Source organism: Myotis myotis, unplaced genomic scaffold (assembly GCF_014108235.1).
Source record: "Myotis myotis isolate mMyoMyo1 unplaced genomic scaffold, mMyoMyo1.p scaffold_m19_p_5, whole genome shotgun sequence".
In the NCBI taxonomy this organism is placed as follows: Eukaryota; Metazoa; Chordata; class Mammalia; order Chiroptera; family Vespertilionidae; genus Myotis; species Myotis myotis.
In genome coordinates, this window is record NW_023416357.1 from 88,571,744 (window position 1) to 88,586,068 (window position 14,325).

General features: G+C 41.0%; 1 protein-coding gene across 1 annotated transcript in view; it reads right to left on the minus strand.

Annotated features, from left to right (window-relative positions):
• Positions 1–768: 768 nt before the first annotated feature.
• Positions 769–14,325, minus strand: part of ZNF713 (zinc finger protein 713) — a 32,967-nt gene continuing 19,410 nt past the window's right edge. The window contains exons 3-5 of the mRNA XM_036311080.1: positions 12,435–12,561; positions 10,349–10,441; positions 769–2,247 (exon numbers count right to left, since the gene is read on the minus strand). Of these exons, the coding sequence (XP_036166973.1) occupies positions 1,196–2,247; positions 10,349–10,441; positions 12,435–12,561 (1,272 nt within the window). The 3' untranslated portion in view covers positions 769–1,195. The remainder of the gene's footprint in view (positions 2,248–10,348; positions 10,442–12,434; positions 12,562–14,325) is intronic.

Sequence of the window (14,325 nt, forward strand, 5' to 3'; positions counted from 1 at the left end):
TAGGAGGCAGCCAATCAATGGTTCTTTCTCATCATTGATGTTTCTGTTTCTCTTTCCTTCTCCCTTCCTCTCTGAAATCAATAAAATATATTTAAAAAAATATGTCTCAATTAATAAAGTGTATTATTAAGGCAATTAATTGTCCTTCCTTAGTTATTTATGTAAGACACTACGATTCTTCCCTGGTTCTTAGCCTCAACTTTGTACCACAGCTCACCCTCTAGTACAGTTTGCTACTTCTTGTCTTCCAGAATGGGGCTGGGAGGCAGAGGGATTCTAAGTTTCTGGTCATTATTAGAAACAACAACAACCACAAAACCTTATCTCTATTCAAATCTGCAAATATAGCAGCAACCACAATTTTAGTTTAAAAGTTTATGTTTGCTATAGGGAAATTTAAAACTAGAACATGATAGAAAAGTAGACTTCTCTGAATCACTTTTCACATCATCAATATAATCCTCAGTCTCCTTCAGGACTCTTTTTTATGGTGATCCCAGGACTTACCTGATGAACGTAATGAAAAGATTGCTTTAAAAAAACAACCTAATAACAGAATATTGTCAACTTATCACACTGTTTCTCAAATAATGGTACAGAAGATTTAGGTGGTACATCAATGAATATTTTCAATTTTAAAGTTTATAGTGACATTGATGGAAATTAGAACAAATATAATTAGCATATAAAACTCAATTTTCATAAATAATATTTCCTAAGAAAAGGCTAAAAATTGAATCCCTTAAAATTTTAAGTAAACACTATATATGGTAAAACTGTAAATGAAGTGTGCAAATGCTGAAGTTTGAGAAATATTGCTCTTTTCTGTTTATTTCAAGTTTATGTGACTAGTTACACTATGTCATTGCCTTGAGTAATCAATGTTTGTATAATTTAAGAACTTTGCCATAAAACTTACAGGTGAATAATCACAGGTTATTGCATACAGAATTTCTGGTCATTAAAAAAGTTTTATATCAGATTTGGAACATGACTTCTAATATAATCTTGTTTATAAAATAAGTTATGTTTACTATTTACAACCTCTCTTGTGGTTATAATATGCTACCAGTTTAAAGTCTAAATTTATTTGGTGTCTATGCATTAAATGTTTGTTTATAAACTTTCCATTATGAATAACTTTATATTGAATGGGATGAAAAAGTATGACAAAAAAATTTCTACATTTATATATTCATATTATTTCTCCCCCAGGAGTTATGTACTGCTGAGTAAGTGAAGGACCGTGGCTTAAAACTTTCTCACATTTATTGTATTCACATAATTTCTCCCGAGTATGGATTTTCCTATGTTGATTAAGGTGTGCACTCTGGCTAAAGGCTTTCTCACATTCATTACATTTATAGGGCTTCTCTCCTGTATGAGTCCTCTCGTGCTGATTAAGATGTGTCTTCTGGCTAAAGGCTTTCCCACAAAAATTACATTCATAAGGCTTCTCTCCAGTATGAAGTCTATGATGTTCAGTAAGGGATGTGATACGGCTAAAGGCTTTACCACATTGATTACATTTGTAGGGCCTCTCTCCAGTATGAATCCTCAGATGTTGAGTAAAGGATGAATGTTGACGAAAGGCTTTCCCACAGTCATTGCATATAAAAGGTTTTTCTCCTGTATGAATCCGCTGATGTTGAATAAGATGTATCTTCTGGCTGAATCTTTTCCCACATTCATCACACTTATAGGGCTTCTCTCCTGTAAGGACTATCTGAGGTTGAGTAAAAGTTGAGTTGTGGCTGGAGGTCTTCCTACATTCACTGGGCTCTTCAGTATGAATATGATTAGTAAGAAAAATATGTTGATTGAAGATTTTCCCACATCCATTATATTCATAAGTATTTTCTCTTACATGGTTTCCCTGATAGTAAATCAATCCTGAATTATGTTTGATGCCATTTCCTTGTGTTTTCGAATTAAGGGGTATCTTAATTGAAGAAATTCGCTGATGCATAAGATTTGAGATCATTTTATAGTTTCCCCCAAATTCGTTACATCCAGGGCTTCTCTCCTGTGGGAACTTTCTTTCGGCAAAAGATTCTTGTCCTAAATGTCTCTGGTGATTTTCTTGATTAAACTCTAACTGATAATCAAAATCCCAGAGTCCTCCTAAAATGGAGTACCAGAAACTATCTCCTGTTAGTCTCTCCATTATCATGTTATGGGTTTGAATTTCATCAGAAATACTCTGGTTTGGAGTTGATTTTTTGACTTCAGGTCTATTTTCTGCATCTAAAAGAAGTTCAGAACAAATTAAGAAGTACAAATTGATAGTTACAAAATAGTCATGGTAATGCAAAGTACAGCATGGAGGATATATTCAATAATGTTATAATAACTACTAGAGGTCTGGTGCACAAAAATTTGTGCACTCGGGGGGGGATGGGGGGGTCCCTCAGCCCGGCCTGTGCCCTCTCGCAGTCTGGGACCCCTCGGGAGATAACGACCTGCTGGCTTAGGCCTGCTCCCGGGTGGCAGAGGGCAGGCCCAATCCCTAGGTGCAGCCCCTGGTCGGGCTCAGAGCAAGGCCGATTGGGGAGTTGGGGCGCCACCCCCTGTCATGCACAGAGCAGGGCGGATTGGGAGGTTGCGATGCCACCCCCAGTCACGTTCAGGGTAGGGCCGATGGGGGGGGTTGGGGCACCGCCCCTGTCACACTCAAGGCAGGGTCGATGGGGAGGTTGCGGCGCCATCCCATCACGCACAGAGCAGGGCCCATCAGGGGGTTGGGGAGCTCCCCCCTGTCACTCATAGAGTAGGGCCGATAGGGGAGTTGGGGCACCACCCCCTGTCACACACACAGCAGGGCCGATCAGGGGGTTGGGGCGCCACCCTCTATCACCCACAGAGCAGGGCTGATCAGGGGGTTGGGGCGCGGCCACTGTCACACTCAGGGCAGGGCCGATGGGGAGGTTATGGCTCTACCCCGTCACACACAGAGCAGGGCCCATTGGGGGGGGGGGGTTGGGGCGCCGCACCCTGTCACACACAGAGCCGCAGGGCGATCAGGGGGTTTGGGCGCTGCCCCCTGTCACGCTGATCCCGGTGCCTGGAAGCCTCGCAGCTCTGCTGATCCTGGTGCTGGGAGGCATATTACCTTTTTACTATATAGAATAGAGGCCTGGTGCATGGGTGGGTGCTGGCTGGTTTGCCTTGAAGGGTGTCCTGGATCAGGGTGGGGGTCCCCACTGGGGTGCCTGGCCAGCCTGGATGAGGGGATGATGGCTGTTTGCAGCTGGTCACACACCCTTCAGGGTGGGGGTCCCCACTGGGGTGCCTGGCCAGTCTGGGTGAGGGGCTGGGGGCTGTTTTCAGGCTGGCAGGCGACGGAAGCTCCCAACTGCTCCTTTTTTTCTTTTTTTTTTTTTAATTCTGGGCCAGCTTTAGCTCTGGCTCCAGCTCTGAGGCCTCTGCTGCTGGAAGAAGGTATCTGGTTTGTTTAGGTTCTATAATCGAAACTCTGTATCAACTCCAGCTCTGAGATCCCTGCCGGCTGAAAGCTGGTTTCTGGGTTTTTGTTTAGGTTCTATATTTGTTACAATGTTTCTTAAACTGCAGGCTCAGAGGCCAGCAAGGCAGGCGGGAAACGTTGGAGTCCTCCGTCACTGAAGCAAGCAAGCCTCATGTTAGTTTCAAGCTGCCTGGCTTCTGGCCGCCATCTTGGCTGGCAGTTAATTTACATATCTCGCTGATTAGCCAATGGGAAAGGTAGCGGTGATACACCAATTACCATGTTTCTCTTTTATTAGATAGGATATATGGTTCCAGGTACTAATAAAAAACAGTAAGTGGGGGTTTACAGCATAATATTTATTTCTAATGACAAAAAAAGAAAAGAAATTCAGAACATACTAATACTTTGCAGCATTCTTTATGTTTTGAAAAAAAATTGTTGCATAATGAATTACCAAATGAAACTGACAATAATGCAACTGAGGCAGTTGTGGCATTGGAAAGTTTTAAAATGTGGCCATGTAACAAGAGGACAGACTATAAAAAGATGACAAGAAGCAGTGAGTTGGAGGAAAATTTAAAACATGTGTGGTAACCATGAAAGGAAGAGATCATACTGGAAAGAAATGGAAAGGAGAATAAGAAATACCAGAGAAATGTCTGTGCTCAGAGGTGGGAGATATTAGAGAAAAGATTGTCATTAGAGAAGACAGGTCTCATCTGTGACTTATTCTATTGTAAGGACAGCTAACTTGTTTATTTTAAAAGCATTTCTTCATACTTTAAATCTTTTCTGTTGTTGTTAATAATCACCTGAGGATATTTTTCCACTGATTTTTAGAGAGAGTGGAAGGGAGGGAGGGAGCAAGAAACATCAATGTGAGAGAGACATCAATTGTTTGCTTCCTGAACGCACCTTGACCAGGATGGGATCAAACCTGCAACCCAGGCACATGCCCTCGACAGGAATTGAACCTGTGACTCTTTGGTGCAAGAACCTGTAATCACACAGCAACATCTGCCAGGGCTGTATTTTTTTTAAAATATATTTTTATTGATTTCAGAGAGGAAGGGAGAAGGAGAGAGAGATAGAAACATCAATGATGAGAGAGAATCATTGATTGGCTGCCTCCTGCACACACCCCCTGGGGATAGAGCCCACAACCCAGGCATGTGCCCCTAGCCAGAATCAAATCCGGGACCTCTCAGTCCGCAGGCTGACGTTCTATCCACTGAGCCAATCCGGCCAGGGCAAGGGCTGTATTTTTAATCTTTTGTTTAAAATGATAAAACTAATGATTGCTTATACTAATATATTCAAATAATATGGAAATACATAAAGAATCCCACCCCTTAGAGGTAATCATTGTTAATAGTCTGGGTCTTGTCCTGCCAGATTTTTCATATGTCCAGACAAATACAAATGTAAACTGTATTTTGAACAAGCATGACTCATGTATTGTGATAAAAACAAAATTTCATTTCAGTCTCCTGCCACTTTAAAATTTGTTTAGTGGGGGTATTCTTCCTCTGCTTCTACATGAAGATTTGGACAGTTCCCAGGACTTTCCCTTTAATTCTTATGTAACAGATACCCCTATTACATTGTCACAAATGCAGTCTCTATTCAGCAATTAAAATGTTCAGTCACATGTAACAGTAAAAGTCCAAAATGAACCCCTTTCCCCTCTCTTGGGTCTGTTACAGAGTCATATTCTTTCTTCTCTCTCCCTGCCTGCCTATTCTCCCACTCCACTCTCTTCTTGTTCACCCTTCCCCCAATTCTGCTCTCTCCATGCTAGTCTTTTCTCTGACTCTATTCTCTTCGTTCCCCATTTAACTATTTCCATGCTCACCTACCTCTTCCTTCACTCACTAGTGTTGTTTAGTTCCACTCTAACGAAAGTTGGAAGCAGGAGGGATTAGGAGACAGGACAATTTTTGTATGACTGGGTGGCTTCATATTCTCAGTTTAGTGGATGGTTAAACAGAATCACTTTTGGAAACATCTGTGGCTCTTAGGAGGCTCACTCTCCCGTCATTTCTGTGACCTAGATAGATATCTCTCTATTTTGGGTAGTCCCTTGGGACCAGCCCAAGAGCATAAATTCGATTGGCCAAGATCCAAGCTTCTTGCTGGCTGACTCATGCATGAAAAACACTCACGATACCTTGTCCCAACAAGCCTGTGTAGTAGTGCACACTGATCCTAAGTCATCAGCTTCTCCTGGCTCACTCACCAAAGCCATTTCACTGGCCAGCTGTTCTTGGGCCTTGGACTGCTTTAGCTTTCTCAAATGTGAGTCAGGTGCTAGTCTTGATCTTCTGACCATAGGGAATGTACAAGCATCCCGCATTTTATTGCACTCCAGTTATTGCACTTTGCAGATATTTCAGTTTTTGCAAATTGAAGGTTTGTGGCAACCTTACATAGAGCATGTCTACCAGCACCATTTTCCCAACAGCATTTGCTTACTTTATGTTTCTGTGTCACGTTTTGGTAATTTTCACCACATTTCAAACTTTTCCATTATTATTTTATTTATTATGGTGATCTGTGATCAGTGATCTTCGATGTTACTATTGCAATTGTTTTGGGGTGCCATGAACTACCTTTGTAAGACAGTGAACTTAATCTACAAACATGTGTGTTCTGACTGCTCCACTGACGACCATTCCTCTATTGCTCTCCTCCTTGGCCTCCCTATTCCCTGAGACACAACAATATGGAAATCAGGCCAACTAACCCTAAAATGGCACCTAGGTGTTTAAGGGAAAGGAAGAGTTGCGCATTTCTCACTTTAAGTTAAACGCTAGAAATGATTAAGCTTAGTGAAGAAGGCGTGTTGAAAGCTGAGATAGGCCAAAAGCCAGGCTCCTTGTGCCAGTTAGCTTAGTTGTGAATGCAAAGGAAAAGTCTTTAAGGGAAATGAAAAGTGCCACTCCAGTGAACACAAATGATAAGAAAGAGAACAGCCTTACTGCTGATATAAAGTTTTAGTGGTTTGGATAGAATATCAGACTAGCCACAAGATTCCCTAAACCAGAACCTAATCCAGAGCAAGGCCTTAACTCTCTTCAGTTTTGCTGAAGGGTGAGAGAGGGGAGAAAAGTGCAGGAAAAAAGTCTGAAGCTAGCAGAGGTTGGTTCATGAGGTTTAAGGAAAGAAGCCATCTCCATAACATAAAAGTGCACAGTGAAACTGCAAGTGCTGATGCAAAAGCTGTAGCAAATCATCCAGAAGATCTAGCTAAGATGATTAATGAAGGGGGATACATGAAACAGATTTTCAATGCAGATGAAACAGCCTCATATTGGAAGAAGATGTCATCTAGGACTTTCATAGCTAGAGAAGAAGTTAATGCCTAGCTTCAAAGGACAGGCTGACTCTCTTGCTAAAGGCTAATGCAGCTGGTGATTTTAAGTTGAAGCCAGTGCTCATTTACCATTTCAAAAATCTAGGGCCCTTAAATTAGCTAAATCTACTCTGCCTGTGCTCTATAAATTGAACAACAAAGCTCGGATGGCAGCATGCTTGCTTACAACATGGCTTACTGAATATTTTAAGCCCACTGTTGAGACTTACTACTTAGATAAAATGCTTCTTTTCAAAATATTACTGCTTATTGACAATGCACCTGGTCAGCCAGGAGCTCTGATGGAAATGTACAATGAGAGTAATGTTATTTTCATGCTTGCTAACGATAGTGGGGAAGGGCATGTAATAAGAATAGAGCCATAGTTGTCTAATAATTATTCACCTTACTAACTATAGATGAGAAGTTTTCTTACAGACCCTGGGAAACTGGAGGATGAAACAAGGCTGTAAAAAGATAAGATGCTCGATGGGTCCATCACTCAGAAGATAAATACATTTTGAGAACAGACCAAGGACAGGACATTTTGATTTGGTTGCTGTGCCTGGACCCTGACCCCTCCGGGAGTTTTTCTCAGGAATGCTGACCATTCTCTGGTCCCAGGAATGGGCTGAGCTGCTTGTAACATCATAGAAAATTAGCCACCTTGTTATTGGACTTTGAGCTCCTGAAGGCTGGACTTTAGTCCCTCCCCTCCCCTTTCCACGTTACATGTAGCTATCTTCTCCCTCAGCCAGCTGGCAAGGGGGAGTGAGATCAGAATCTCTAGGGTGACGGACTGCTCTCCCCATACTGCCGGCATTATTGGAGTAAATGCTCATATATGATTCAATCCTGTCTCTGCTTAATTTGGTCCAAGTAGTGACAGGCAGCCTCGGGTCCATTGTGTCTGGTTTCACTAACAGAATACATTCTGCAGCCCATGAATCAAGAAGTAATTTTAACTTTCAGGTCTTACTATTTAAGAAGTATATGTCATAAGGCTATAGCTGACACAGATGTTGATTTCTCTGATGGATCTGGGCCAAGTAGGTTGAAAACCTTCTGAAAAAAATTCATCGTTGTAGATGCAATTCTCTTTTGACATTACCTTCTTATTCTAGCAAAATCCTCTTTATCGTCCCCACTTCTCATTCTAGTTTCTTGTGAGGGTACTGTACTCTTACTAGCTCTATTTTTTTTTTTAACCCCTGTTCACTGGACAATGTACACAAATTGATTGCTTTTCTAATTACTCCCTGGTCATCTCTCTCGTTACTATAATTACTAACCTCTTTGTTGATAAACCCATTGGACACTTCCTAGATCTCATCTTACATAGGAAGAGATTTCCAAAAAAACAGACATCAGCAGATGCCAATGACAATGAGGCAAGCAATACCCCAGAGAGTACATCAGAATGAGAGCACAAAAGCCAAATCATTCTATCTGTCCTTTGAGCAACAGAAATGTCTTGCCACATTCTCATTAGCGGAACCATTTATGGTGTCTCACAGGATAATGCAAAAACAGACTCCTTGGAGGAGACTGCTAGCCTGCCTGTCTGTGACAAGGAGGATGTGAAAACCCCTTGTTCAGGCTGCTCTATGAATCAAGAGCCTTGTGTATCCACATATAGATGCATAATGGTGTCTGAACATTTTCTTAAGTTAGCAATTATTTTCTCTAGTTAAGGGTAGTCTGTGGGTAGGGACAAAATGGGAGACAGTGTGGGTCCTGCACATGGCCACATATGTACCCTTGGGAAAGAACAGCTCTGCCTTCTGCTGTAGGTTCCTACCCTGGCAATTCCCCTCAAAGGGAGTTTTTAATTTTCTTCCTTTAGTTTCCTATTCCCTGGGATCCAGGCGTGGAGGTTCATAGAAATAATGTCACCCACTGCTGTCAGGGAAAGGGCTAGGGGTTCTTGACAAAATATTTTAATTATCAGCCTTTACCCATGGAATGCCAGCACTGGTCAGGCCAAAATTCCGGTTGAGTGAGGCTGAAATAGGGACAAAGTTTCCTGCCTAAGATAATCTGGAGCACTCAAAGCAAGACGCACAGCCAAGTCTGTCCTATTGAAAAAGCATAAGCTTGAATGAAACAAAACCAAGTCCAAATGATGAAACGCGGGGCCAGAACAAAGCACCAGAGTGGGAAACTAGACAGAGATGGGGCGGTTAGCTTGACTAAGTGAACCAGAGTGGAATATAGCAGACAGGTAGCAGTCAACCATTTGCTAGTGTAACCCAGGCAGATCATTGTAGGTGTTATTCTAACAATTGGGAACGAAAGAGGTTTTTCTTTTGGCCAAGAAGTCTCATATTTAGTGGGATGTGTTTTTTTTTGTTTTTTTTTTTAAAAATATATTTTATTGATTTTTTACAGAGAGGAAGGGAGAGAGATAGAGAGCTAGAAACATCGATGAGAGAGAAACATCGATCAGCTGCCTCCTGCACATCTCCTACTGGGGATGTGCCCGCAACCCAGGTACATGCCCTTGACCGGAATCGAACCTGGGACCTTTCAGTCCGCAGGCCGACGCTCTATCCACTGAGCCAAACCGGTTTCGGCTAGTGGGATGTTTTAAAGAAGAGAGTATAAAGCCAACAGATCCAGGTTTTGAAATACAGCACTTAATTAAAATAGCATGACATTCATAAACAAAAATATAATCTAAAATCTGGAAAGAGAATGTGGGTGAAAGACTTAGATTAGAAATGTAGGAATGGGGGAAACTGACATATAAGTCTACTTAAAAGCACTGTACTAGAGAATGGAACACCAAATCCTTAGGAATACACACCTTTAGAAGAATAAGGAGGGAGAGAAGGTAGTACAGGAGCAGGTAAAGATGCAGGAGAAAGATTGAAAGAGGCAAGAATAGTGTATATCATGAACCAGGATGGAAGAAAATTTCAAAAAAAAATAAAGTCAACACAGTCAAATACAAGATCACAGGAGACAATAACTGTGGTTTGTAGCCAGTAGATTTGACTGGAAGTTAGTGGTAATCTCCCAGAAAAAAATTTTAGTAACACAAGCAGGATCTATCACTAAGGTGAGCACGAGAATAAGAACCAGGGCTATGGGCTTTAGACAATTTTTAAAAGTTTGATAATGAAAGAAAAACGAAATACTGAAAAGTAGGTAAAAATGGCAGAGATACGGAAAAGAAAGATTTAAAGACTACCAAGAGAGGATGTGTAAATAAAAAATAGAAAATGCTATGTGGAGGTTTGCAACATCAAGGTATTTATGTACATTCAAAATAACACCTTCAAAATAACTTTTGTGTTGTGCTAATTTTTAAATAATAAGTATATATTATCTGTTTAATCAGAAAAAAATAAGAGAGCCATTTCCACTTTGTGAAAAAGTCAAATATGAACTAGAATTTTAAGAAGTGTTCGGTATTCTTTAAATCCAGAGAGAGATATTTGTAGCACACTCAGTTGAGTATTTCAAAAGTGACTGTTTCCCTTCACTCAATTGCAAATATTAAAATGCTTGCTTCTCACCTGGACGAGTGTCCAGTGGGCTGTCTCTTTCCATCATGCACTGCTCTTCTTGCTCCAACTGAGTGATCACCTCTGGCTTATACAGTTGATGACCTATTCATGGGGGGAAAATGTATCTCAGAAATGTATACTGGAAACAAAGACATTTTTAGTCTTGAAAGGCAGCAAAATAAAGGTGCCCGCCTCCAACTCAACAAAGTCAAGACTTTTTACCTGAGGAGAAAGAGCAGGACCCAAAGGTCTCTGTCTATGAAACTGATTAGCATTCTTCTGTCCCTGCCTGAACTATAATCACAAAAGCCTTGGGGGTTCTCACTACTTGAGAAAATAGAGTAGTCCCCCCTTATCCTTGGTTTCACTTTTTACAGTTTCAGTTACCCACGGTCAACCGTGGTCCAAAAATATTAAATGAAAAGCTCCAGAAACAAACAATTCATAGTTTCATTTTTTTTTTTTAATATATTTTATTGATTTTTTTACAGAGAGAAAGGGAGAGGGATAGAGAGCTAGAAACATCGATCAGCTGCCTCTTGCACACCCCCTACTGGGGATGTGCCTGCAACCAAGATACATGCCCTTGACCGGAATCGAACCCGGGACCCTTGAGTCCGCAGGCCGACGCTCTATCCACTGAGCCAAACCGGCCAGGGCCATAGTTTCATTTTTTATTTATTTTTATTATCTTTTTAACTTTAAAACATATTTTTATTGCTTTCAGAGAGGAAGGGAGAGAGAGAGAGATAGACACATCAATGATGTTTGAGAATCACTGATGGGCTGCTTCCTGCACGCCCCCTACTGGGGACCAAGAATGTGCCCGACCAGGAATCGAACTGTGACCTCCTGGTTCATAGGTCAGTGCTCTACCCCTTAGGCAAACTAACTGGGCTATTTTTTTTTTAAATTTTTAAATTTATTGGGGTGACATTGGTTAATAAAATTATATAGGTTTCAAGTGTATAGTTCTATGATGCATCATCTGCCTACTGCATTGAGTATCTACCACCCAGAGTCAAATCTCCTTTCGTCACCATATATTTGACCCCTTTACCCTTTACTACCTCCCATCCCTCTTCCCTCTGGTAACCACCATGTTGTCTGTGCATATGAGGTTTTGTATATTTGTTTGTCTTATTTGTTCATTTGTTGCTTTCAGTTTTATATCCCACATCTGAGTGAAGTCATTTGGTTCTTGACTTTTTCTGACTTACTTTGCTTAGTATAACAGTCTCAAGATCCATCCATGTTCACCATACTGTTGTCTGTCTATGAGGTTTTTGTTGTTGTTGTTTAATCCTTTCATCTTTTTCACACCCCCACCCCCTACTCCCTCCCCTCTGACAGCTACGAGTCTGTTTCTATTTTGTTTGTTAATTTATTTTGTTCATTAGATTCCACATACAAGTGAAATCGCATGGTGTTTGTCTGTCTCTGACTGGCTTATTTCACTTAGCATAATACATTCCAGAAACTGTGATAAAATCTTGCACCATCACCTCTGTCCCGCCCAGGACATGAATCACCCCTTTGTCCAGCATATCCACACTGTAGATGCTCCAGGCCCATTAGTCACTTAGTAGGCATCTTGGTTATCAAACCAACTGTCTTGGTAACAAAGTGCTTATGCTCTGGTAACAGTTACTTTACATAATTATGGCCCCAAAGCACAAAGGTAGTGATGCTGGCAATTCAGATATGCCGAATAGAAGCCATAAAGTTCTTTCTTCAAGTAAAAAGGCGGAAGTTCTCAACTTAATAAGGAAAGAAAAAAATTATATGCTGAGGTTGTTTAGATTTGTGGTAGGAGCACATCTCCTATCCATGAAATTGTGAAGAAAAAAGAAATTCATGCTAGTTTTGCTGTCACACCTCAAACCACAAAAGCTATGGCGAGAGTATGGAAGTGCTTAGTTCAGATGGACGAGGCATTAAACTTTATCATAGATATGTATGAATAGGAAAAGCATAGTATATGTAGGATTCAGTGCTAGCCATGGTTTCAGGCATCCCCTGCAGTCAAGGAGGCGGGGAGACTACTATAAACCCATTGGAATGGCTTCCAGTTTTACAAGGTCTCCCTCCTTACCCAGAGCGACCAGATTCCTGTAGTTTTCTAGCATCACATCTCGGTAGAGGTTCTTCTGAGCAGGGCACAGCTGGTCCCATTCCTCTCCGGTGAAGTCCACAGCCACGTCCTGGAATGTCAGGGACCCCTGAAACATCAAGTATATCCCTGCTCAGCCAGAAACAGTTTTTTAAAAAACCGGGCCCTCAGGGGAAGGAGCAAAGGTACAGCAGGAGACAAAGGTTAGGCTGTGTAAGCCGTTGTGCTGAGAGTCTTCAGGGCCCTGAGTAATCCAGGTCAAAATTTTGAAACAAGACTCAGTGCCTATCTCTCTATCATCTTTCAAGACAGATAAAAACATACACAAAGTAATGCTTGTTTTTCAGCTTTTTATAATCTGTTGTAGGGGAATCTCAGACCATCTAAACAATTAAAAAACAATATGGGAAATTCATGCCATAAGGTTTTCGAAGTGACAGAATTCAGGATATGTTGAAATAGTGAAAGTAGGTATCGAGTTGGTGTATCTTGTGTAGTCCTTAAAAGTTTTAAGATTTGGACAAAAGAGGAGAAAGGATATTTCAGTGTCTTAAAAAAAAAAAAGTGAAAATAACCAGGGCAAATAGGTTAAGAGTAAAAGGTATATGATGCATGTCGATATCAGTAAAAGAAACTGTCTTGAGCCAAAACCGGTTTGGCTCAGTGGATAGAGCGTCGGCCTGCGGACTGAGAGGTCCCGGGTTCGATTCCGGTCAAGGGCATGTACCTGGGTTGCGGGCACATCCCCGGTGGGGTATGTGCAGGAGGCAGCTGATCGATGTTTCTCTCTCTTCGATGTTTCTAACTCTCTCTATCTCTCTCCCTTCCTCTCTGAAAAATCAATAAAATATATTAAAAAAAAAAAGAAACTGTCTTGTTACAGGTAGGAATTTCAAATAAGAAGGGCAACATCTATATTTCCTCCATTATCAATGCTGCCTAAGCAACCTTTTTGCTCTAAGAGATACAGACATACTGACACACAACCTACGTATACCTCCTTCTCCTTCCTTCCTAACACTCCCCCACCCCAATACAATCCATTTCATGGGTACAATAATTCCAGTTATTTAAGAGTGTGGTGTTCCAAACAAGTGCTCTTTCCTAAAAGTTAAGATTCAATATTTCAGGACAGTATTGGTCTTTACACTTGTTTAGCATATGCCTAAAACTCGTTTCTACTTCCTTTTATAACTTCTATATATCCTCACATTTCACTTTAAATTTTGCTTCTCCACAGAGTTCTTCCCTGACTCCTTAATGCACATTCACAGCACCTTATTCTTACTTTGTATAATATACATCTCAATTTGCAATTTATTATTATATTTGCTGAATGACTGTCTCTGTTAGACTATAAGCCACTTGGGCTTAGGACCATGTTTGTTTTGCTCACTGACATATACCTGATGCCACACATAATTTCTGGCACACAGTAGCTGCTCAGTAATATTTGTTGAAGGAATGAATCATCTACTTTCGTAACACAATAGATGGTTCTGGAAAATTAAAACAAACTTCTCTGGCTAGAATGCCAAGAGGCACATATGCCACATTAGTTCGCAATGTCTTTTCGTTCCTGTCTGTGGAGAGCTTTATAATTAAGCATAAACTGAATGAATCTATTCCTTGCAGACCCAAGATCCCAAAGTACTAATGCACCAAATAAGTGCTCAGCTCTAGCTACTGGTCTCCTTATTGTCTTAGCTCTTTCTCAAGTTTTATTTCCTTTTGCAATGGTTCAGTCTTCTCTAATTTCCAAACCCTACTTGATATCAGCACAAGTTAAAACTCTACCTTCTTCATGAAGTCTTCCCTCGTCCCTCCAGTTTCAATCAGATTTCTCCCTTCTCTGAGCAATTCTTGTATTTGT